Source organism: Schistocerca piceifrons, chromosome 7 (assembly GCF_021461385.2).
Source record: "Schistocerca piceifrons isolate TAMUIC-IGC-003096 chromosome 7, iqSchPice1.1, whole genome shotgun sequence".
Taxonomy (NCBI): Eukaryota; Metazoa; Arthropoda; class Insecta; order Orthoptera; family Acrididae; genus Schistocerca; species Schistocerca piceifrons.
In genome coordinates, this window is record NC_060144.1 from 125991022 (window position 1) to 126015697 (window position 24676).

General features: G+C 37.8%; 1 protein-coding gene across 1 annotated transcript in view; it reads left to right on the plus strand.

Annotated features, from left to right (window-relative positions):
- The window catches only part of LOC124804715 (G kinase-anchoring protein 1-like), a 47156-nt gene extending 25309 nt beyond the window's left edge, over positions 1 to 21847 (plus strand). The window contains exons 4-6 of the mRNA XM_047264987.1: positions 2326 to 2491; positions 18104 to 18255; positions 20123 to 21847. Of these exons, the coding sequence (XP_047120943.1) occupies positions 2326 to 2491; positions 18104 to 18255; positions 20123 to 20158 (354 nt within the window). The 3' untranslated portion in view covers positions 20159 to 21847. The remainder of the gene's footprint in view (positions 1 to 2325; positions 2492 to 18103; positions 18256 to 20122) is intronic.
- Positions 21848 to 24676: the final 2829 nt, after the last annotated feature.

Below are 24676 nucleotides of genomic sequence, written 5' to 3' on the forward strand. Positions count from 1 at the left end.
ATTTTAACAAGTACCTAGGAAAGCCACCCTGGGCTCCCATAACAAGGCAGACATGAGACAGATCAAGAGAGAAATTTATAGTAAAATTCTATAAACATGTGAGATTTGAAATCGAGTAACCAGAAGTGGCAAGGGGCAGTCAGGTGGAAAAAAGCAGCATGGATTAGAAGGATAGATGAGATTAAGAAGAGCAATGAGAGAGAAAAAGCAGAGATGAAGTAAATTCTGGAAAAGGCATTAAAATAAAGACACTAATTAAAGCCACAAAAGATGACATGAAAGTGGAGAAAAAATACATGATAAGGTTTAGAAGAGGATGGTAGAAATAAATGTTGGAAGGAGGATAGGTCACAGTAAGAGAAATAGCAGTTGTTGGTGATTGTTGGGTAACGTAACTGGGGATATCTTGTTGAGCAAGCTCCCCTTAAGACATTTGGGAAGAAAGACTCAAATTTTCCATTGTCGTAACCACCAGTGTTGTTGCCTGCTCCACAACAGGAAGTTTTCACCAGTTTAGACTGTTTGTCTATGTTCATTAATCTGTACTCTTAGTGTAGTGGTTTCATACAGAGAGATAATGGTGAGTACATTCAAAGTTAACTATTGTATGGCATAGGTTCTTTTTCATGTAAGTGTTTTGTCAAAGTAGTATGTAATACTAGCAGTTCATCTGTGTAACATATCATTCCCGAGCCTGTTGAAATGAGGGTTCAGAGTTAAACTTACCTGAACTATATTGTGGTTGGGACAGGGTGTTCAATCTTTTTGAGTCTGCTATAACAGGTGGCCACGCTGTGGGGTCATCTTGGCTGTTGTAGACACATCTGGTGGAATTTGACGGTGCCAGTCTGGATTTGATATGCTGGTTTGTCCTTAAGCTGCATAAAGTGTATTTTGGTTGGAAACTTACTAGGCTGCCTAAGTGTTGGAGATTTCCCCATGATGACAGGTTTTCTCCTGGGATCTTTTAAGTTGGAAATAACATGCTAGAAGTTCTGGCAGGAAGGAACACTTTTCAAAGGAGTCTAGCAGGTGGAGTAAGGAAGGAGCAGTGAGAATCATTACATTTTTCCTGGGGCAGAAAGGCTTGAATATGTAAACAATTACAGGAACTTCTTGAAACTTGAGACATCAAGAAGATGACTGGCAGTCTTTCTGAGTAAAGAAGGCAAGTCATGGGCAGCGTAGGGCAAAGTTAGTGTTTAAAAGTGTTTGATGATTCTGAATTAAGGAATTAGATATATACAATGGTCATTAAAGTTATTCTGTCAGTATTTAAAGTTTTGGAGACTTTGGAACTTTGTCCCCATGAGCAATGCAGCTTAGAGAGTATGCAAGTGACTGGTAAACACCACCTTCCTACCAGATCATGGGGCTGTTACCTATCTAAAGTAAGCATTCAGTTACAGAAACAGAGTTGGTGAGATCCAGTTGAAATCAGTAAGCTGTGTATATTTTTACTGTGACTGTTGTCCGAATTAGCAGTGAACTGTTATCCTACCTTAGTCTTTGTGGAGATTTTTCCATAAGTTACAAGGAACCAGTTGACATGGTGTATTGATTGGTAGCAGTGTACATTTTTCCATCCAGTGGTCATATCTCGGACTCTTCCTGAATGCATTTAGTTTGTTAAAGGTATTCATCATTGGATTTGGAGCAATGACAATTTTAACATTGTCTCATAGGTCAAAGTGAAGATGAGAAACCTTACGAAAAGTAGTTTTACAAGTACTGCAGTACCAGTAATTGATCTGGGTCTGCCAATATATGCTGTATGCAAAACTTAAGGTTGAAAGTAACTTTTGTGTGATGTGTTGCTGCCAAGTAACATATCTTAATGAAACAAGGGGTAGCCAGATGTCCTTCCTGTCACCACCCCATTATCTTCCCCTCCCCTACCCGGGACAAAAAATGTGTCTCTTCCGAACTATCAGAATGTAGTGTTATTATCAGAATGTAGTGAGCAAAAAATTTCTACATGTAGTATTATTCATGTGAAAGTGAGCAAAAAGTTTCTGGATGTTTCAGATTTATGTAACTGAAGCGGGACTCCAGCACCCGCCCAGTATTCACCTAGTGGGATGTGGGGAAACTTCCTAAAAACCATGTCCAGGCTTGCTAGCACACCGACCCTCATCATTACTTCACTAGGCTAGTTCAATCCAAGCCAATGCTGCAACTTTCCTTTTCATAATATTGTAAGACAAGATTGATTTTTTTTTGTTTAACTTTCCATTGTGTTGTAGTAGCCCATTGATACTGTAAGTATAATTACTGCTCCAGAAGTTATTAAATAAACATTTTCCTTTTTGTTCTTATTTTTAGCCTTTTCTTAATGAACTACTACTTGTAGCTCAGTTACAAGATGCTCTAGAAAAGAAAAAAGAAGAAAATGAGTTATTAAAACAAGAAATTGCTGAATTAAGAGAAGAATTGCTTAATGTGAGAACAAGAAACAAGAAACTCTGTCAAATCCTTGCTCATGGTGAAAGTAAGTAAAAGTTCATTCATTGTAATATTTAGTTAGAAGAATTCAGTGAGAAATATTATAAAGTGTATAAGGTGGTAGTCTCGGTCCGGCACACAGTTTTAATTTGTCAGGAAGTTTCATATCAGCGCACATCCCGCTGCAGAGTGAAAATCTCATTCTGGAAACATCCCCCAGGCTGTGGCTAAGCCATGCTTCCACAATATCCTTTCTTCCAGGAGTCCTAGTTCTGCAAGGTTCGCAGAAGAGCTTCTATGAAGTTTGGAAGGTAGGAGATGAGGTACTGGCAGAATTGAAGCTGTGAAAGATAGGTCGTGAATCATGCTTGGGTAGCTCAGGTGGTAGAGCTCTTGCCCGTGAACGGCAAAGGTCCCAAGTTCGAGTCTCAGTCCGGCACACAGTTTTAATCTGCCAGGAAGTTTCATGTAAGGTGGTAGTTGTTTAACTGATAAAATAGGAGTCTGCAAAGGAACATCAAATGCTATGAACAGTGTGAAAGTTGTTTCAGCTTATCATTTGCGGAACCTCATAACGCCTGCCAATGGAGAGACAAATTCCAGAAACAACCAAGAAAGGTGAGTAGAGAATGTGAAAATGGAAATGTCTATAAATAAGTGAATATTTGCAGTTAGTAATTACATCTACTGGGTAACTAACAATTAAATTGGAGTGGTGTAGGATGAATAACAAGTCAGAGAATGTTCAAAAAAATTATGTATTTTATAATAAAAAAACCTATGATAGGGAACTGCCTCCTATTTTAACTATCATAGTTTATTTGTCAGTTTTAACCAGATTGGTCTCATAATATATTAGTATAGGAGGGCAGTGCGGAGGGTAAAAATCATAGAGGGAGACCAAGAAATGAATACACTAAACAGATTCAGAAGGATGTAGGTTGCAGTAGGTACTGGGAGATGAAGAAGCTTGCACATGATAGAGTAGCGTGGAGAGCTGCATCAAACCAGTCTCTGGACTGAAGACCACAACAACAATATATTAGTAAAGATGCTGCTTTGAATGCATCACCTCTACCACTGTCAGTAGACTACCTACTGATTGTTGGAAGGAGTGAGGGGGAAGGAAGCCTAATCAGAGATTGTTTGGGGGGGCAGAGGGGGGCTGTTGCCAGCAAGCAAACATAGTCACTGATTTTGTGTAATGTGAATTAGATATGTATCTTTCAGCAAAACCTTTAAGCAAGTATGTATATAGATAGAGTGGGAAGGTGTTATGGCATGTTGTTTACAAAGAGAAGCAATTCATTTATATTAGAAGTCCTAAATATTTGTCCAGTTTTATAGATCTTGCTTCTTGAAAACAATTTCTTTCTTTCAATTTTGAAAAAGAGATCACTTAGCTTGGAAAGCATTAGCTGTACTTTTCTCTGAGACTAGTTATGAACTGTAGTTCTGATTTACTGTAGACAGCAATACCAAACAGCCATTGACATAGCTCTCATTATTATTATTGTTATTATTTTAGGAGTACTGTGCTTTTACATGTTTCTTTTTAGACTCCAAAAATTGTATATACGATTTCCAAACATAGATTTCCATTCCACGGGTGAGGAAACAAATTCTTTCATGACAGCTGTAAGGTTAATTTTTCCAGCCCTTTCTAGATGAATGTAACAGAAGAGTCTCAACTGTATCAGTGTCAATCTTGGGCAAGTTTTAAGTTTTCACAAACTTAAAACTTTAATGAGATCAACATGACGATTTTCATTAATTTAGGAAGCATGATTGGACATTACATCACAGTTACAGCCTGCCCTCAAGCAATCAGCAGGAGAGCTGTACTATGATGTGCTACCATATACTGGAAGGAAAATGTGTTACTACCAGTCATTAATTCAAAACTCGTGTGTTACAAATTACTCCTTGTAAGAACTAGGCCTAGCCTCCTCTACCAAGTTATTATTGAAAAGTTGCGCACATAAAATTCTGACACTTCAGTAGGGTGCACCCTCTGCCACACATCAGTAGGCAGCTGTCTCTGCCATGCAACATTGGTAAGAAGTGCTGTTCGCTATGCAGCCTTGGAATGAAGCACCCTCCACCACATAACATTGGTAAGAAGCATTCTCTGCAACACATCAGTTGGATGCATGGGTCAGTCCATGTGAAATCAACCAGTAATGTGGATCTTGAAATCTCAGAGTTTGATAATTTTTTTTTATACATTTGTTGTAGTAGTTGTTTGCATGAAATGTGTGGTCTTTTCTTCTATCATTTTTTGAAGAACTTCCAGAAATATATGATTTTTGTCATGTTTAGAAAACTTAAAATCACCATATTTCAGAAACTGTTTGATTTACAGAACTAAAATTTGTACCATTTTATTCAGTGTATTATAAGCTTTAAAAGTACATCCTACTTTGTGTTATTCATAACAAAACAGAATTTTTCTAAACAGACTTTTTTTTAATTTTGAAAATCTCAAAATTGATATTATTTATTTACTTATTTATTGGTTTATTTTTTTTAAATATGTTAGTTGCATATTGTCTGTTGATGTACCTGCCAAATTTTGTGATGGTGCTCCAGTGGGAACATATTAAAATAAGTTTTATTTTTCTGGTGTGCACAGCACCTAATGCATATTCTGTAGAGCTTTGGACTTATTACTAAGTTTTACTGCAAACCTTGTATCTCAGAAATCAGGTAAGGCTGCCAAATCATTATTATTTTTATGTGGTGACAATAAATTTAGTACGTTATTAGAATTATAAGTGTAAATTTAAATTAAGATGTGTCTTTCCTGTGGAACTCTTTTATCATACACCGTACACGTGGTCAAAAAAGATTATGAATAATTTACTTAGCCTTTAAGTACGTGCACTGTTCTTAGTAACAAAAAGTCACATGTGGGATCTACATATACCCACACAGAGTTTAGGTATGCTTATAAATAATTATTGGAAATAATATGCAAATTTATGTTTTAATAAAAAATATATATTTATTATTTAAATCATATAGTCTTAACAGAAATTGTAACTTAATTACAAAAATATGTTTTTGGTTTGTTATTTTTAAAGGTTGGATAAAATGACACAAAAATCATCTCAAAAATTAGCTTCTAATTTAATTTTTTTTCAGAATGGGAACATGAAATTAAAATTATAAAATGAAAATAACTAATAATAAAAATGATTGTAGCAAATTATTGTGTGCCTACAACCTCATTAGTTTTCTTTGAGTTCACAGGACAAACGACAATTGATTTTCTCCAAATGAGGCTTACAAATATATTTTTTGCAAGTTTTACATATTAGAGAGCTCTTTTTATCTTTTGACCTCAGGCAAATATAACCCCTTTGCTTTTTAGAAGCACTAGGACCAGGCTTATCCGCATTAAGCATTGATAAAATGTGTTCTCTGCCAATCAATTTGCACATTATTTCCCTTACATTTTTGGCCAAATTTGGGTTATTTTTTAATTGATGCAAATGTATGCAAGATCTATAAAACTGGACAAATATTTAGGACTTCTAATATAAATGAATTGCTTCTCTTTGTAAACAACATGCCATAACACCTTCCCACTCTATCTATATACATACTTGCTTAAAGGTTTTGCTGAAAGTACATTCAATTCATCTTGTCTTCTTGGTTATGAAAAAGAAAGTGCTGGTCCACAAGGATGCATAAATAAAAGTTGTACTTTTCCTTTTTCTCCTTTTGATAGCCCACAAACCATCCATCATTTGCATAGGCCCATTGAAGAAGTCCTGTAATTTGTTCAAAAGCATGCTATCGTCATCTAGACTCACATGAATTATATGAATAGCAAAATCCTTAAGATGAGAAACAGTATTTGCTTATATGAATAAATGTTCGATACTTTGTGTCCCTGTGACTGTTATAGCTTTATAAAATCTCTTTGCCCTGCTCCTTTTTTATGCTGCATGCTCATCATTTGTCACATAGAAAATGTCTGATGGCATCTATACTTCAGTCAGACAATTGGAAGAAAGTTAATATTTGATCAGGTTTTGCTTTGTTGTTGTTGTGGTCTTCAGTCCTGAGACTGGTTTGATGCAGCTCTCCATGCTACTCTATCCTGTGCAAGCTTCTTGATCTCCCAGTACTTACTGCAACCTACATCCTTCTGAATCTGCTTAGTGTATTCATCTCTTGGTCTCCCTCTACGATTTTTACCCTCCACGTTGCCCTCTAATGCTAAATTTGTGATCTCTTGATGCCTCAGAACTTGCTTGCACAATTGATTACTATAAGTATTAAGAAAGTCTCCTCAAATGTTATTTTAGGTACATTTGTTAAGCCTCTGGTGTCATTCAGTATGAACGTTCTCAGATGGCAGTGTCATAATTTAAAGCCCTTAATTGCCCAGTAAAATGTAGAAAGGCAAATTTAGGAGTACAGCAAATACAGTACTCCACTTCGTTAGCTGTGCTTGGTACTTGTATTCCAACATGTGTCTTTCTACATTTTATTGGACAGTTAAGCATGTTAAATCATGGCAATAACATTTTTCTGCCTATTTATCCCCTGCGCACATGTGCTTAATGACTTATACATACAAGCAGTAACCAGCTCCTCTTTCCCTCACGAGTGCTTAACTAATTTGATCTCAGTATTCATGTTTACTCAAGTGAATTACTGTCAAGAGAAGTGAATGTTTTTTGTTTTATTATACAGGGTATCCATAATTAAAGCTCCAGTTTTAAAAGACTTTAGAAAGAGAACTAGTGCTCAGAATGACATCAAATTTAAGCAGCATATTAATGATACAAGAGGAAATGTCATGGAACAAAAACAGTCAATGAAACTTTTACCAACAGATTGCACTGTGAGCATCTTAACTTATGTGGAATCAGCTACAGATGACAGACAAATCACAATATGATGACTATGGTTTGAGTTACACATTACACCATTCACACTGATCAATGTGTGTGACTGCACAAGTTCAGCAGTCAACAGGTATGACACTAATAGGTAAGTGCATCCATCGTGGCAAGGTCATACCACATCAGATGTGAAAAATTTGTTTTTAAGTGTCCTGAAGCTGAAAACTGCACAGAAAGAAAAACAACAGTGGTTTTTAATTGTCCTGGGACCAAAAACTGCATGAAAAGCAAAATGAATTGGTTTGTAATTGTCCTGAGGCCGCAAATGCATAAAAAGGAAAATATCACTTTATAATTGTAATGAGAATGGTGCAAGGCATGTACAGTAAGCTGTCCACCATTCTCTGCCACAAGTTGAATTGAGGAACAGCATGTTACGTAACAGATCAGAGTGCCTCGGAGGTCTTGTTCAGAATGTGTTGCGCAGTGTGTGCCTTCAGTTCAGCTATATTCATAATTGGAGCACTGAGCTAATGTCTTTCAGATTAGCCCACAGCCAGAAGTCACGTGGATTAAGATCAGGTGATCTGGACGGCCTGTCTGTAGGGAAATGACAGCTGATAATTCTAGCACTACCGAAATGCCTTTGCTTCACTGGCTGTGCAATGTGCAGAGTACTACCATCTTGCATAAAAATGATCCTACCCACACATACATGCAGTTGAAGGGTTGGAATGACATTGATGCACTACAGGCCCTCATAGCATTTACCAGTGATGGTATAGGTAACAGGACCTGCAGGACTCATCTCCTCAAAAAAATATGGCCTACAATAAATGATGCCGTCAACTTGCACCACACAGTTACTTTTGCAGAATGAAGTGGTACTGGTTGACGTGTGTGCAGATTTTCCATTGGCCATATTCTGCAATTATGCTTATTGACATGCCCTTGAAGATGGAAATGAGCTTTGTCTATCCACAGAATGTTCCATGGCCATTCATTGTCCATTTCTATGCGAGCGAGAAATTCCACAGTGTTTGTGTTGCTGGTAGGTCAGCAGGAAGCAACTCCTGAATGTGGATGATTTTGTATGGCTAGCAGTGCATGGTGTTTTATGGGTTTTTGTGCACTGTGCTCACAGGCATGTCCAACGGTTGGGCAGTGCCCCGTTCACTGCATGTTTGCATGCCACCATTTGTCCTGTCCTGCAATGCTGTGGCCACATCTTCACCTGCTGTGGCCATATTTTTGACAGGTGTCGGATGACCAGCTTTCCTCTCTCTGCCACGTTGCACTTCAAAGGAACCTGTCTCTTTGTTTGCTGAATATGGGCTTGGCGACCCCAGTGTTCCTGAGCTGGGGACTGCTAAGCGCTGCCATTCCTCTGTCACTGTAAGCTCTGGGCATGCTTCAGCAAACACCATGTGGCGCCATGTTGGAATGTTGTGTGTCACAGGGAGCGGGGATTTTGGCTTGACCGTGCGGATCTCAAGGATGGAATTAAAATTTATATAAAAAAAAACAAACCTCAATTCCAAGGTGTGCTGTGCGCTAATGGGATGCATGGCTGTTGAGGTGAAACAGTCGTTAACAGACAGCCTCTGGGGAACCTGCCGCACCTAAGTTGTATAAGGCTTACTCAGGCAGGCACTCTGTGGACCCGTATTTCTCTAGCTGCTCATGGGACCGAGATGAAGCCCTCAAAATCTTCTTCTTCTCCTCGCAGTGGGAAGTGTGTAGTGCCTGGGAGTATTCATACCCACTCATCAAAAAGAATGAGGGAGGCTAGTCCTCCTGATTATCAATTTGTTGTTAGTAACAGGACTCAAGGAGTCATGAATCAGAACGTCTTTGTAGTGATCAAGAGGAAGGAGGGGATGTTTGAAAAAGTGTCCCACTTCTATATTTATAAAGGCTTAGAAGGGCTCGCTGGTACTCTAAAGACTATTAAGCGGTTGTGAAATGGTTCCTTGCTGGTTGAGACTAACCGGGCAAAGAAGGTAGAACTACTTAAGAAGTCACAAAAATTGGGTGAATATTACATCATTGTTGAGTTACATAACACTCTTAACTCCAGTAAAGGTGTGGTAACCTGTGGTGATATTATGGACATATATGCTGCTGAAATCAAACAAGAATGGGCACCACAGGAGATAATAGATGTGGAGCAAAGGATAGGTATGAACAGTGGAGAAATTGAGACGAATGCCACCTTCATTGTGACCTTCAGTTCTCCAACACTACCTGAACACATCATGGTAGGTTTCCTACGACTTATGGTTAGGTCCTATGTACCTGACCCTATGTGCTGCTTCAAATGCCAGCAGTTTGGCCATACAACTTTTATAAGGCCTTTGTGTGACCCCGGCTTGAATACAGATGCCAGATTTATGGGTCAGCAAGGCCTTCATACCTTAAAATGCTCGATGCAGTTCACCACGAGGATATTAGGCTGTCAACAGGGGCCTATTGCACGAGCCCTGTTGCTAGCTTTTTTATTAATTAAAATTAAGTTTAATGAGATTTTACGTTGCCATCCAGATTTTATTACTGTCTACGTAGATGGTTCTAAGCAGGGAGATTTTTTTCAGTTGCTCTGTCATGTTCCCCAACATTGTCCTCAGGATAGGGCTCCCAGAGCAGTCTTCAGTTTATTACGCAGAACTGTTTGCTATCCTGAGGGCAATCGACTAGATGAGACAGTGCCGTGTCAAAAAATTTATCATCTGCTCCAATTCTCAAAGTGCTCTTCTTGCTGTTGGGCAGATGTATGCAGCAGATTGGTTGGTGCAACAGGTGTAAGATGCTCTCCTTCTCTTGCAAAGGTATAACAAGGAAATCATTTTTTTGCTGGGTTCCAGGGCACATAGGGAAAATGAACTCGCTGATGCAGCTGCCGAGGAAACTTGCTCGCTTCCTCCTCCTGCTCACTGTTCGGTCTCTCTGTGGGCTGTCACTTCATTTGTGACCAAGAAGGCCATATGTTGGTGGGAGCCTCAGTGGCTGGAATTGAGGAATAATAAAGTACGTTCCATAAAGACTTCAGTGCGACCATGGATTACCTCCATCCGCTCGCGATGGTGTGAAGAAGTAGCCCTTACTCAGCTTAGAGTGGGACATTGCCCATTGATGCATGGCTTCCACTTACGTTGAGAGGAGCCCCCAGTCTGTCAGAGAATGCAGGACACAGCTGTCAGTACAACATATTTTAAGTGAGTGTGTTTTATATGATGATCTGAGGGTTGAACTGGGCATCCCACAGGATCTTCCCTCTGTTTTAACTGATGGTGAGGCATGTGTTGTCCTTATCTTAAGATTTTGTGTGGTGTCCGGAATTCTTCCCAAAATAACTGGGTGTGAGATATTAATGTGTCACAGAGTTGCTGGGTCATGTATTATTTCTAAGTCATCATCCAGACATGGTTGTCTATCCCTTTTTTAACAGCATCTTTATAGGTATTTTATCAATTATTTTACTGAGTTATTCAGCTATGTCTTGTTGGGATTTTATTATAGATTTTTCTGAAGCTCGCCTTCTCGGGGTTGCTTTATGATTCTTGTGGTGGGATGAAACGTAATTTTCCAGTTTAGTGATCTTTCTCCATAGATTTTTCCCAATCTTCTTTGGTATATCATTAATGCAAGGGTGCTGATGACCTTGCTGTTTAGCATCCTCCACCATAAATCATCATGACGACCACCCACCACCACCAGTCTCTGAATTTTGTAGTCATTTTCTCCAGAACCTTTGCAGACACCAGAGCAGTGCCTTTTTCGTACCTCGAATATGTGGAAGTTCTGCAGGGCTATTGGCACACACCCACCATTGTAAAGGAACTTTACCACCAGAGCGCATCCTGCGTGGAGACAGTCATGTTAGTCATCTCAGATGCAAACAGAGGAACATCCATGTGCCGTGTGTCTGTTAGTCTGCATATTCTAACCCTTACAGACTTTTGTTAAATGCTTTTTGTTATGTGGGGTTCCCTCTGCATCAGTAGTATGCTGTTCAAATTTGACATCATTCTGGTTCTCTTTCTACAGTGTTTTGAAATGGGAACACCCTGTACAGGGCTATTACAAATGATTGAATCGATTTCATAAATTCACTGTAGCTCCATTCATTGACATATGGTCACGACACACTACAGATACGTAGAAAAACTCATAAAGTTTTGTTCGGCTGTAGCCGCACTTCAGGTTTCTGCCGCCAGAGCGCTCGAGAGTGCAGTGAGACAAAATGGCGACAGGAGCCGAGAAAGCATATGTCGTGCTTGAAATGCACTCACATCAGTCAGTCATAACAGTGCAACGACACTTCAGGACCAAGTTCCACAAAGATCCACCAACTGCTAACTCCATTCGGCGATGGCATGCGCAGTTTAAAGCTTCTGGATGCCTCTGTAAGGGGAAATCAACGGGTCGGCCTGCAGTGAGCGAAGAAACGGTTAAACGCGTGCGGGCAAGTTTCACGCGTAGCCGTGGAAGTCGACGAATAAAGCAAGCAGGGAGCTAAACGTACCACAGCCGACGGTTTGGAAAATCTTACGGAAAAGGCTAAAGCAGAAGCATTTCTTAAACAGGAGATTGGAAAACCGATGGATCGGTCATGGTGGAGATCATGATCAACAATTCATGTCATGGCCTCCACGCTCTCCCGACTTAACCCCATGCGATTTCTTTCTGTGGGGTTATGTGAAAGATTCAGTGTTTAAACCTCCTCTACCAAGAAACGTGCCAGAACTGCGAGCTCGGATCAACGATGCTTTTGAACTCATTGATGGGGACATGCTGCGCCGAGTGTGGGAGAAACTTGGTTATCGGCTTGATGTCTGCCGAATCACTAAAGGGGCACATATCGAACATTTGTGAATGCCTAAAAAAAACTTTTTGAGTTTTTGTGTGTGTGTGCAAAGCATTGTGAAAATATCTCAAATAATAAAGTTATTGTAGAGATGTGAAATCGCTTCAATCATTTGTAATAACCCTGTATATTGGTAATATGTATATGTAATTTCTCTCGTGAAATGCCTAAAAAAAACTTTTTGAGTTTTTGTGTGTGTGTGCAAAGCATTGTGAAAATATCTCAAATAATAAAGTTATTGTAGAGATGTGAAATCGCTTCAATCATTTGTAATAACCCTGTATATTGGTAATATGTATATGTAATTTCTCTCGTTCTGGAAATAGGAACTAAAACTAAATTAAAACTATATGAAATGGAAAAGGCATATCATCCCATACATTATTTACGTTAATTGTTATATAACATAGTTTAGTACAGTTTTAAAGTGATAAACTGATGTGTCCTTAATTAATACTCAATAATTTCTTTTTAACAAGTCTTATGAACCAGCTTGCAAATCATGCAGTTGAGATACAGTTTGCAATGTGAATTGCAGTAAAATAAAATTTATTTCAATATGTTCCCTGTGGAATACCAGCATGAAATCTGGCATATACATTAACAGAGTACGCAGTGGTTAGCACACTGGACTCGCATTCGGGAGGACGACGGTTCAATCCCGTCTCCAGCCATCCTGATTTAGGTTTTCCGTGATTTCCCTAAATCGTTTCAGGCAAATGCCGAGATGGTTCCTTTGAAAGGGCATGGCCGATTTCCTTCCCAATCCTACCCTAACCCGAGCATGCGCTCCGTCTCTAATGACCTCGTTGTCGACGGGACGTTAAACACTAACCACCACCACCACCACCACCACCACCACCATTAACAGAGTACAATTAACATAGATAAGCAAATCCAAATATGAAATTTTAACATTTAAAACATTTTAATTTGGGGAAATTTAGCATTTTAACAAATTTGGTCAAGTAACAAATGTTTTAAAGCCTATAATAAACTAAATAAAACAGCATACAATATCAGGTCTGTATGGCAAATAGTTTTTGAGACATGACCATTTTAAGTTTTCAAAACATGGCAAAAATTGCACAATTCTGGAAACTTTAAAAATTAATAATTTGAAAATGAAACGTCCCAAAAAAATCTTTTTTTATATCTTATATTATTCTGATAGATTGAATAAAATGACAAAAAATTACAAAATTCTAAATAATCTAGGTTCAAATTTATTTCTTTATTTATCTATTTAATTGGCTGATTTCACATGGAATGATCCGCACCCTCTACCATGCAACAATGGTACAAAGGACACACTGCCATGTAACATCAGCAGGAAGTACTTTTTCGTTCAACATTGCTAGGAAATACACTCTGCAATGCAGCATAGGTAGGAAGTATTCTTTGCCACTCAACATTGGTAGGATGCTCTCACTGCTAGAGATTGTCTGTAGGATGCACACTCTGGCAGAGACGGTCGGTAGGATGCACACTCTGCGATCCAACAGCAGTACAAAGCATCCTCTGCCACGTAGCATCGGTAAGAAACACACTCTGCCATGTAACTTCAGTAGGATGCACCCTTTGCCACACAACATCGGTAGGATGCACCCTCTGCCCCACATCATTGGTATGATGCAACATTGAAAGTAGTAAGTAGCACCCTCTGCCCCATAACAATGGTAGGATGCACCCTTCTCCATGAAACGTGACACTGTTCCTTTCTTCTTCACATACTCTTAACAGAACTGTTATGCTCAACTTTGTATCCACAGTGCTACATCAGCTTAATTAGTTATGTGTTAATCGCATCTGGAACAACTTAATCCTTAGCAATATATTAAGTAGTTTTAAATTATGAAAAGAAGAATTAGCTTATTTAGTAGATAATTAAATGAATCTGTATAATGCTTATTTTAAGTTTAATGTAGCCCTTAGATGTCTTCATGTACTGTGGGTGCTGGATTGCCCTCCGGGGGTATGGGTATCCCAGTTGTGTAGCACAGCTCTAGTTCAACTACAGACTAGTTTCACTAAAAAACAATGAATGGATAGCTCAGTCAACTAAATCACTAAAGAGTTTTTGCAGATGAGAGAACAAATGCGTGGTTCTACTGAAGAAAAAATTAAACTGGTTTTGTTTGAAAAGAAAGATTGAGTAATTCAGTCAGTATGCAGGACTTCAGTGGACTGACTGTTGTCATTCAGGTGCTCCTATAAACTTCTTTCATCTGAAAAGAATGAATGAATAATAATCCAACCAATATATAAAACTAAAATACAACTGCTTGAATCAGTTGTTTTGATTGAGTTGCTCCCATAGACTGGTTTCACACAAAAAATGAATTAATAATTGAACTTACATTTAAAACTACAACAGAATGTGTCGTCGTACCAATTGCCGTGCATTTACCATGGTTTGCAGGGCATAGATGTAGATGAAGAAGCTGTAGACAGTGTATTTAAAACTATTTAGAGGATTTTTCCCCCTTAATTTTAAGAAAGGATCTTGATTATAGATGTTAAAGAAACAGTAAATGCTGTATAGATTGAGATGAATGAGAAATAGCAAGATAGACATTGTGAAAGGTGTGAACAGTTCTTCAGCAGGATGGCTACTTGTCTGGAAAATCAGGAATTCTCAGTGAACGGAAAAATTCGGAAACTTTTAGAGATTCTTGGAGGAAAAGAATGGGTTGTTACTGAAAGGAAAAGTACTTAACAGTTTTGTTACAAATCACTGTGAACTTCTGCTTTGAAAATGATCAGTTGTGGATTCACATATGGAAGGAATCGTTGTTGTGTTTGTTGTTGATCCCTGCTACCCCTGATGCCTTCACCAATCCAGGGAAACACTGTTACTGTCTTTGGGTCCTTGGAGTCCAGGTCTGTCTCTCTATGGTATGATTGTAGGTACAAAAGAAGATAACATGTGCTTGAGAATTTGTCATGTAGATGTCAATTCGTCATTCACATAAAAGCAGTTTAAAAGATATACATATTTAAATACCATTTTTGAGTGTTGTGGGTGTTTTGTAGAGCAGCTTCAAATATTCATTCTCTGGTTCTTTTTTAACAATTCCAGTTTATAGTAGAACTGTACTGACTTTATCACAGTGTCATGAATCAAGTTAACGATGACCATTGGTTGAAGAGTGTCTGATTTGAAACATGATCTATTGTTCCTATCAAAGTTTATTGATATTGACAACAGTTCAAAGAGTGTTCTTGCAAGAATTTCTCATGTACGTGAGGATATCACACAGTAATATTGCGTGGTATGGAAAGGTGACAGACAGCGGCAACAAAGGAATTTCCAGGTGCAGCAAGAGCTTTTAACTTAATATAATTGAAGGTTCTTGTCACATTAAAACTGTGTACTGGACTGGGAACTGAACCTGAGTCCTTAGGAAACAATTCTCGAGGCTGTAACTAAGCCATGTCTGCATTTTCCTTCCTTCCAAGAGTGCTAGTCCTGCAAGGTTGCAGGAAAACTTCTGTGAACTTTGAAAGGTAGCAGAGGTACTGGCAAAACTAAAGCTGTGGGGGCAGGTTGAGAGTCATGCATGGATAGTTCAGTTGGTAGAGCACTTGACTGTGAAACACATAAGTCCCACATTTGACTCCTGGTTCAGCACACCATTTTAATCTGCCAGGGATTTTCAGATCAGTACACACACTGCTACAAAGTTAAATTTGTTGTGGAAACTTGCAGAATCAATACATATTGTGCATGCGTGTGTGTGTGCGCACGCGCGCGTGTTTTCCATATCTCCTCCTAAACCACTGAAACAATTTCAACAAAACTTGGTACAAATATACCATATCATCAGGTGACAATCACAGAGGCAATAAGAACCACCTACCTGTCAAAGTTGTGGGTGTGGGGGTCAAAAAGAAATGTAGCCTGCAATGTTTGAATTCCCAGATGTCATTCATCCATTTTTTGAGAATGAGAGCATTTAGTGACTTGAAACAAACTTTACACATAATTTCAAACTTCGACAATTTTTTTTTTTCTCTTTCTTTCATAATGATAAAAGGAGAAATATTTGTCACATACTACTTTTCCATTGTTCATGCAGTAAAAGTACCACATCAGGCGTGACATTATGATTTACTACTTCTTTGCCACTAATTGCATTCATGACACATTTCACAGACAGTATGCACATTTATAATTGAATATAAATGCAAAATTATCTCATAGTAGGACCTACAGTTCAGGAGATATAAATTGAGAGAGTCATGAAAAACTGTCACACTCCGCATGATGTTTAAATTTATTAATTCGTTGCTACTAACTGCACTTGCAAAACATGTTGCAGACAGTATCCATGTATGCCGCTGAATGTACCTACAAAATTGTATCATTGTATGACTCATAGTTCAGGAGATATGATGTCATAAACATTAAGCACAAGGCCAGACATTGCACGGTATTGGCATGATGCACAACTATAGATAAATATCTGGGCAATGCCAGATTTCTCCACTAGTTGTTGATAAAATTGAATACACTACTGTTTTGTTTTCATTGTATTGGCATCTAGTTTGTGATTTAGTCACAAACTTCTCCATCAGTATATTCAGGTAATTTATGTCATAGGATTTTCTGATCATTTCTGTAATATGATTAGTTTTGTCATACTCAAGAAGTCGTACAACATAATTAAGAGTAGGTACTAAATTATTTTGACAAACGTATGTGATGTGCTTTCATTTGCCACTGTTGCTGCATGTTTCAAAGTGACTGCTCCATTGCATTGGCTCTAGAATAAGTTTAATTATGAAAACTGTCTTTACTCTGGAAAAAAATGAGGGTGCTATCAAGGTCTTGCTCTTTTCTACTGTGGAATGAGCAGAGTTGTCCATTGGTAAATTTATTGTCAGTGGCTTTACTTTGTTTCGTTTGATATTGTAACAAGAAGCAGATTCATGTGTTCTGACTGCTTAGTTAATGCTATGGATCTGAACCATAAAATAATAGGGACTGTATACCCAGTAACCAAAACGTTTATTATAAAACATTTTAAATTTATCTGCAGTAACTGTGTTACAAAGTATTGCAATTGGACACTTGAACAACCTAAAATTCTCTCTTTTGTGTATATGTTGTTTTCAGTTCCATCTGTGCTTGGAATAATCTCAGTATGTCATGTGGCACCTCAAAAAATGTGATAACAATTAATCTAAAAGTTGCTCTATACACAACAAAAATTGCTTTGGGGGAATGTGAAATTTCTACCTGGAAAACTTTTAGTCAAAGTCGCTAACTTGTTCATGTGTAATCAGTAGTGAAATTTTTGTTGGTGCTACATATTGCTGTGGGCTGTAATGTAGCAGACACTGAAATCATCATATTCAAATTTCAAATTTTTATGCATAAATTAATTTAATGACAATGTGTGAACAACGATTTGTTTGCACATGAGCCATGAAAGAAAACTAAAGTGTCCACATAGTGCAATGTAGGCTATGAAGGAAAATTCTTGTAAATTGTTCTTCATATAATTCATTTGTAAGTGCTGTGATCTTTAGTATTGATGCAGTATTTTTGACCATAGTTACTATATGTAAGGATCATTTACTTTTTCTGTTATGTGTGTGCCTGAGCAATGACCTTCACACCATGCCCTTAACTTTAAGTGAATAATTTCAAATAGTTAAAGTGACATTGAGAGAACAGTTTAAAAAATCAAACACTGTTTTGCACATATGTTGACAAAAATTCTTCGATAACTACAATTAATTTTCTGTCGTGCTAATTCTGTATGAAAATGAAAGAGGCATTTTTTTAATACTTCCCTGTGACGTAGCAGCATAAATGTAATGTTTTGTGACCATAGGTTTTTGCATTTTTTCGCTTTTTGTGGTGTATAGTAGTTGTGATTTTGGAGTGCAGTTTAATTAATGTGAATCATTATTACAGTGAAAGATAAAGCAGAAGTTCTCCTAGAAGTTGACCGCCTCCAACAAATGAGGGATGAACTGTCATCAGAAGTATCCAGTCTTCACACTTTGTTAGAGCAAGAACGTTCAAAAGTACGGGCCCTAACTTCTGATACGAAAAACAAATCCCAGGTGTGTGTCAGTAGGCTTTCAGTTACAAATGTTCAATTATTTGTAATTCCGGATGTTTAATTATAAAGAAATTGTTTGAAAAATCATTGTAGAAATGTAAAATAATAAGTATCAAATCACTAAAGAGACTATGTTGATAGTAACTGACTGCCATTCATTTTGTCTAACACGTGGTCAATGTTTGTTTTGCAGCTGCTCAATTTTCTGGAATGCTGTTATTTTAAAAGAGTTGGAAAAATTTTCTTCTTTTACTATTAGTTTGATGCATTTAAATTGTTTCTAGTCACTAGTAGTATTTTAACTAACTGTTTCCTTTTCATCACTACATGTCTACTACACTACCTACATACTACACAATATTGGTTTGCTCCAAAAATTTCTCTCCTCTTTTACCCCTTCCAGTACAAGTAAAATGCTCGTTGTTGCCACAGCAGATATTCCAATAATGCCACCTCCTCTTGGTAATATTATTCATCAACATATTCTCTCCTATTCCTTCGAACAACATTTTGTGCATCAGTTTTTTGCCTAATGTTTAACAACTATAAAATACACAGTTTCTTCTAAATTCCTGTTGCCCATATTTTTGTGCACACTTTGCAGTCCACAATTTAGTCTCTAAATCTTTTTGTAACTGTGATATCCACTTCACTTAATTTTTGAAAGTAGAAATCTACATTGGCCGGAAACAAATTTCTGACTGGCATAGAGAGGAGATCGATGACATTCTGTGTTTACATATATGTTAAATAACTCAAGTGTCAACTTGATCTGAGGAACTGGTTTTAGAAAAACATTTCTAATCAAATGGGAAGTTTGTGGCTGCCTTAGAAAGGTTTTCAAAGATGTTCCAGAATTGCAATTAAAGTATGTTACCTACCCTGTGGAATAATGTTGGATGTGGTGCACTGAAGTAATAGGGTACTGTTTCAACAGAAAGATGCAATTTTTACTTGATAATTATGCTCCTTGCGTTTTGTTGGAAAACTCCAGAAGCCTCTCTTCTCGTATGTATTTCACCATTCCTCTATCTCCCATAATTCTACCTTTCTCCTCTCCCCTCCCCCTCTCCCCTCAATTATAGTCTAACCGTCTGACTATCAGATTTCTTAATTTTTCACGTATTCTATCAATTGTTTAACATTAAATTTTGGTGTGGTTCTGTAAACCTGCACGATGATGGTTGGTATTGGGTTTGTTTCAGTCCTCATAAGTATAATTTGGACAGGGTTTTGTTTGTAATAGCTCTCTGTCAGTTGCCATAGTGACAAACAGCAAGATATTTTCCAGTGCTTTTGTTGTTGTACATCTATTTCCCTTCCACCAGAAACATTTTGTTGTGTGTTAAATACAATGACCCATAAGAATATTAGAACTCAGCTTGTGAAATTTTGTTGTTATTCACACCACAGATATCCAATGCTTGCGCGCACAGAACTCAGCTTGTGAAATTTTGTTGTTATTCACAGCACAGATATCCAATGCTTCTTATGGGTCATTGCATGCGAGTGCGCGCCCACACACACACACGCCCACACACACACACACACACACACACACACACACAGACACACACACACACACACACACACACCCCTCTCTCTCTCTCTCTCTCTCTCTCTCTGTCTCCCTCCCTCCCTCCCTCCCTCCCTCCCCTCCCCTCTCTTCAGCTCCAACATCCACCTCCCTTAATCCCACCCCGCCCCCCATCCCCAATATGAAATGTGAAGACAAACAATATACATGGCCATTGCTGCTCCCTTTGCACAAAGCTTTCTTAAATTATTGATTTGTGTTAGTATACTGTTATTTATTTTAAGTGGGGAACTTTTGACCATTTTTTTTTTTTTTTAATTTTTTGTTGTAGAACAAGAAACGGAGTGCAAGTGAAACAGCACAATGATGGCAGAAGAAGAAACTGGGAAACATGTACCAGAACTAGTTTCCTGCAGATTTGTTGTGGAACTGTTTTTGCTGTCTCCAGATAAACTAAGCAAGAAATCAAATTGCTCGCTGCATGCCATTTATGGTGGAGTCTTCAGGTCTGCAGCAAGGCAGAACACTTTTGAACAACTTTTATATGTCATTTTGTGTCTTGTGACTGGATCAGTATCTTTGATAATTGTGTTTGTTTGGTTTGGTATCAACTTTAAGGGTTTCATCTGGGTTAAAATATGATGATAACTTTAAATGTATGCTTTTTAGTAGATTTGAGAGAAAATTTTCATTGGTATTTATGTTATTCTTTCTTTATACGCTGCCAGATACAAGAGGAACACAGTTTAGCAACAGAAGGCATTGGCTACTGTCCTAACATAATATTCATGCTTGGGCTCATTTGGCATTCTGGATACCACATATTCTTACTATTAATAATAGCATGCATCATTATAATGAGGTCTGCCTTTTTTTGGAGATTTTGAAAACACCACCCATTTAAATTTGCACAATTTTGTTGCATTTTTTCTGAAAATATTAATTGATAGCTACAAGTTACACCTCAGTGGTTTTTATTTTGATCTGGTGTTCAAGAACACCACAGTATAGAGAATACCCCTATGAAAACTTTCCTTTTTAAGGTTTGGTGCAAAGTGTTGTTGATAAAGTTGGAAACACTAGTTTTAAAAAATTTCTAATCATGACTCATTTTTTCTCAAAACTTCTGTTAAAGAGCTGCACAAATGTTTAAAGCTGATGAAAACTGATTTGAACGACAGGTGTAAAGGAAAGCAGTTGTCATTATGGTTATGGGTATAAACACAATTGAACAAGATGCTGAATGCTGCCAGATTTGGATTTTACATGTTCTGTTTAGCCAGCCAGTTGGTCATTGCCATCAATATTTGAACAGCCATCTTTAAACTAAAAGTGTGAGACACATGCTGTGCCAGTGTAAGATATTACATATTTGTATGAAAGTTAAGTTTCTAAATAATAGAATTCTTCCCTAATGATACCCTTTCTTACTATTTTTCCTGTTCAGCAGTATTTGTTTAATGCATTTTTTAATTTGAAAACTTTTGTTGTAAGTAGAAAACAATTTTGGTGCCAAATATGTTAGGTCATGTGTTGTAATATATTGGTTAAATTGTTTTTTCTTTCTGTTGTATGATGTATACACCAACACTATATAACAGGCATAGGAACATCTTTGTGCTAGTTTCTAAGGTTGTAATGTGTTCCAATTACAGAAATATGCCATTGAGAACATTAAAGTTCCTTCAGAAACATATCATTGTTTCTGTTCATGAAGAGTTTATAAACTCTTCAAGATATGCAGTTTTAATGCCATTATTCTGTATTGTTAATATGGCAGAGAGGTTGATTGTAAATATTGGAGTGTTTTCTGTTATTATGTTGAAATGGCATGTTTGAGTCTGTTGATTCTGTTTATGTTCATTGTTAGCTGCCCTTCTGAGGCAAAATTTTCTTTTCTTTCATCTCATGTAAATCAATAAAGTGATATTGTTGTGTTCTGTAAGAAATTATTGCTTTGTGTGATTTGTTTAGTTAAGTTCACCAGTCATTTAACTATGCCTCTTTCTTTCCCAGTGATTCTCTGGCGATAAGTTAATTGTTCTCAGTTATGATTAAGGTTTTCTTATTTTGGTTATATTCAATAAAGAACTGTGAAATATATTTCTTGATCTTTTTTCCTTTGCTCACGTTTTCTTTTGAAACCTTCAGCTCCAAGAATAAATATTTAGCAGTGCATTCAGATAGTCATATATTAATTTGTCTGCCCTTAATATAATTGTAATTGTTTTTATTTTTTATCTTAGTGTACAATTTGTGCATAGTACCAGTGTATTATTGGCCATCGGCATTTCTTATGACACCCATATGATGCACAAGTTTTTAATGAACTTCTCCATAATGTGTACTTAAGTTGTTCATGTGTGATGCAAGCAGTGTCTTTTTTTTGCTATTGTACAAGGGTCACTCTAAAAGAAATGCACACTATTTTTTTTTTTAATCCATCTTTTATTCTACATGTTTGAAAGTTTTACAATGTGGAGATACATCCTTTAGGAACAATATTTTCATTTCTCCATATAATTTTCACCCCTCTCGACTGCCTTACGCCATCTTGGAACCAGTGCCTGTATATTCGCATGGTAAAATTCTGGACCAACCTGTTGGAGCCACTGTTTGGCAGCGGTCACAAGGGAGTCATCATCTTCAAACCTTGTTCCACGAAGAGAGTCTTTCAGTTTCCCAAAGAGATGATAATCACATGGAGCCAGGTCAAGACTGTAAGGCGGGTGTTTCAGTGTTGTCCATCCGAGTTTTGTGATCCACCTCCATGGTTTTTTGACTGACATGTGGCCATGCATTGTCGTGCAACAGCAAAACATCCTGCTTTTGCCGAGTAGTAGAACACAACTCAGTTGAGCTTGAAGTTTCTTCAATGTCGTCATATATGCATCAGAATTTATGGTGGTTCCAATTGGCATGATGTCCACAAGCAGGAGTCCTATAACTTTTCCAGTAGAAGTTGTGGTTTTGAATTTTTTTCTTGGGTGGATTTTCATGATGCCACTCCATTGATTGCCTCTTCGTCTCTGGTGAAAAATGATGGAGCCATGTTTCATCACCTGTCACAATTATTCCAAGAAATTCATCTCCACTATTCTCATACTGTTCCAAAAGTTCGCTGCATACCGTTTTTCTTGTTTCTTTGTGAGCCACTGTCAACATCCTGGGAACCCACCTGGCACAAACCTTTTTTAACACCAACACTTTCAGTATTCTGCAGACACTTCCTTCCCCTATCCCAACGTAGCGTGACAATTCGTTCACTGTGATGCATCTGTCAGCAGTCACCAATTCGTTAACTCTCTGCACATTGTCTGGAGTGTGTGCAGTATGAGACCTGCCGCTGTGAGGATAATCCTCAATCTTGCCGTGCCCGCTTTCATCACGTAACCTGCTTGCCCACCGACTAACTGTACTTCAATCAACAGCAGCATCTCCATACACCTTTTTCAACCTCTTGTGGATGTTTCCCACAGTCTCGTTTTCACAGCACAGGAATTCTGTGACAGCACATTGCTTCTGACGAACGTCAAGTGTAGCAGTCATCTTGAAGACATGCTGTGATGGTGCCAATCATGGGAACAGGTTGAACTAAGTTTGAAAACAAGCAGAAAGGGTGTGTCTACACACTGTAAAGCTTTCACACATGCAGAATGAAAACTGTATTTTTACAAAAATAGTGTGCATTTCTTTTGGAGTGACCCTCATATCATAGGACCAATAGTTAACGACATGGAAATTTCACATAAAGTGATAACGGGTAAAATAATGTGGAATTGGTATTTTTTGCAAAATGGCATATAACGGGGCATTTCCCCTGTTCCTGTGTAAAAGTGTCATAAATCTGGGAAACAGTTTATTGGTATTGGTAACTGATAGTTATTTAATGTTGAAATTGGACCTTCACTGTTTCCTCAAGGCTGAAGTTCAAGCATAATTTTAAAATGACCATTCACTTCCGGTATAAAGAACTAATGCCCTACATGTAATGCTAAATGAAAATACCCTATTTCCATTTAAACATGTTCTGGTAACAGTTGTACTTGGGCAAACATAACATTTCCTAACCCTATTTCACAACAAAATGTACCACAAATGTTGAGCTTTTGAGAGATATTTATGTGATGCATCAATTAAACTACTGCGTATTTTTTAAATATGCATGTATAAATAAAAAATCCTCCAAATAAAACACTTTGCCTCACAGATAGGTAAATCAACATGGCACCTGCTATGTTCACTTCTATCAACCAATTGCAGCACAGGACAGCTGTCAGGCACTATGCTGGTCTACATGTTGGTGAAGCTAAATTGCCAATTTCACTGGTTTCATATTTATACTTCTGTACTATACAGATATGCAATTTAATTGATCTCTCAAAAATGCATCATTTCCGGTGCAATTTATTGTGCAAAAGTATCAGGAAATGTGACATTGGCATAGCAGACTGTTAATTCTATGAGTATTCCATGTTAACACACTTCAAAGATGGCTTCATTATTATGGGAAAAGGCATTTTTTCATATGAAACCAGCAGGCTTAAGAAAAATGTGAAGAGGCAAATACATGGGGTAAATGTAAATGTCGTGTGGCTAAGGCCTCCCGTCGGTTAGACCATTCATCGTGTGCAAGTCTTTCGATTTGACGCCACTTCGGCGACTTGCGTGTCGATGGGGATGAAATGATGATGAGTAAGACAACACAACACCCAGGCCCTGAGCGGAGAAAATCTCGGAACCAGCTGGGAATCGAACCTGGGCCTTTAGAGTTGACATTCTGTTGCGCTGACCACTCAGCTACCGCGGGTGGACGATATATGGGTTTATGTTATGTTACATTAACCGGGGACCTAGAAACAACAGAGAGGCTCCATCCCCGCTG